Source organism: Papilio polytes, unplaced genomic scaffold (assembly GCF_000836215.1).
Source record: "Papilio polytes unplaced genomic scaffold, Ppol_1.0 DF823991.1, whole genome shotgun sequence".
Classification (NCBI taxonomy): Eukaryota; Metazoa; Arthropoda; class Insecta; order Lepidoptera; family Papilionidae; genus Papilio; species Papilio polytes.
Window position 1 is genome coordinate 2,042,947 of NW_013525213.1, and position 1,599 is coordinate 2,044,545.

Below are 1,599 nucleotides of genomic sequence, written 5' to 3' on the forward strand. Positions count from 1 at the left end.
GCGAGAGCTAGTGTTTCTATAAAAGCTGTCAATTAATTAACTTCTATATTTCTTTACAGAAAGATGCAGAAAAAAAGAAAGTAGCTGATGATACCTGTTCATGTGTTTCTTGTGCGTAAGTACACAACGCTGAGGTGACTGGGAGGAGGTTGAGAATTTTAAAGTTAGCAGAATCACTAGGAAACTAGATCTATCATTATAACAATATCAACCTGCCCTTGTCCCTGCGAAAGGTCAGCACAGTGTGCTTTCCTATACATCTCTACTGTTGATCCGTATCTCCATCAGCTCTAATATCTGAACTCTCTCCCCCCCCTCTCTCTCACTCTCTCGCTCCCTTGAGCATATCGTCTTGAACACAATCCGTTTGTTTAGTCTTCCTCTACCTTTGTAGTCATTCAGTCATAATCATACTAATATTATTAATGTGAAAGTTTGAATGGATGGAAGGATGGATAGATAGATGGATGGAAGTTTGTTAGAGTTTGTAGCCTAAACGGCTGAACGGATCTGGATGAAATTTGGCATAGATGTAGAGTACAGTCTGGAAGAATACCTAGGCTCTTTTGTTTTTATTAATACAACGCGGATGGAGTCGCGAGCGAAAACTAGTATCATCATAAAATGCTATTAATCCATTTTATACACCTAAATAAAGGAAGTAATGTTAAGGTGTAACTTAATTGACTATTGGTTTTTGACAGAAAATTAATAAAAGTAACAAAAGGGAAATTTCCAGGTTGAAGAAAGTGATCAGTTCGGACTACGCTTGCATCTTTTGTCTGTCACTGGTGTTCGCCATATCCGTGGTGGTGGCGTTCGTAGTCTTCAGGAGTGTAGCGGTGTCTGAATCCATCTCGCCGCAGATCGAAGGACGCATGAGTTCAGCGCTAAAGAAGAACACGATGATCAAATCGAGACGGCAATTCCGTAGCGATGGATCAAACTTGGATGGGAAGTTAGCATATTTTATTATCTGTGATACTGAAGTTACATATACGAGTATATAAAATAACCTTTCATCTATATATATTTTTTTTCTAGTAAACCCTGGACTGACATTGTCACTGATCCCTGGAGAAGTTTACCTAGGTTGTCTGGAGCAGGTAAATTGAATATATTCAATTTATTAGCTTTTGCCCGTCGACTCCGTCCGTGTGGAATTAAAAACAAAACAAAATGCACTAAAAACAAAACAAAATATTCTCAAAAAAACAGTACACTAAAAAGTAACGAAATAATTCCTTGAAAATAGTAAACCTACCTTATTGTAACTGTTAGGTCTATATTGTACAATTATTATTACTTTGATGTCGGTGTCAGCCAAGGTATGGAGTGATATTTCTACGTAAGGGTTTCCACATTTTTACCATAACAATTGACAATTGAAAGTATAGTAACAATTAAGTAATGAATCTACATTGACTGACACCGACTTACAACCTTAATAGATAGATATATGCTGTCGCGGACTTTTATTTAGCAAATTTAAAGGGCTACAATTCTTCCATACATCATTTTTATGTAGATCTTATAGTTTAGGCTACGTAAGCAAAGAAAGCAAAAATGACCCGAAATTTCGTCGCGCGATTTTGAGCT

The 1,599-nt window shown here is 37.0% G+C and overlaps 1 protein-coding gene across 1 annotated transcript in view; it reads left to right on the forward strand.

The window, feature by feature from the left end:
* Positions 1-1,599, forward strand: part of LOC106101276 — a 6,671-nt gene that overhangs the window by 3,371 nt on the left and 1,701 nt on the right. The window contains exons 6-8 of the mRNA XM_013280442.1: positions 60-115; positions 740-958; positions 1,045-1,106. Coding sequence (XP_013135896.1) covers positions 60-115; positions 740-958; positions 1,045-1,106 — 337 coding nt within the window. The remainder of the gene's footprint in view (positions 1-59; positions 116-739; positions 959-1,044; positions 1,107-1,599) is intronic.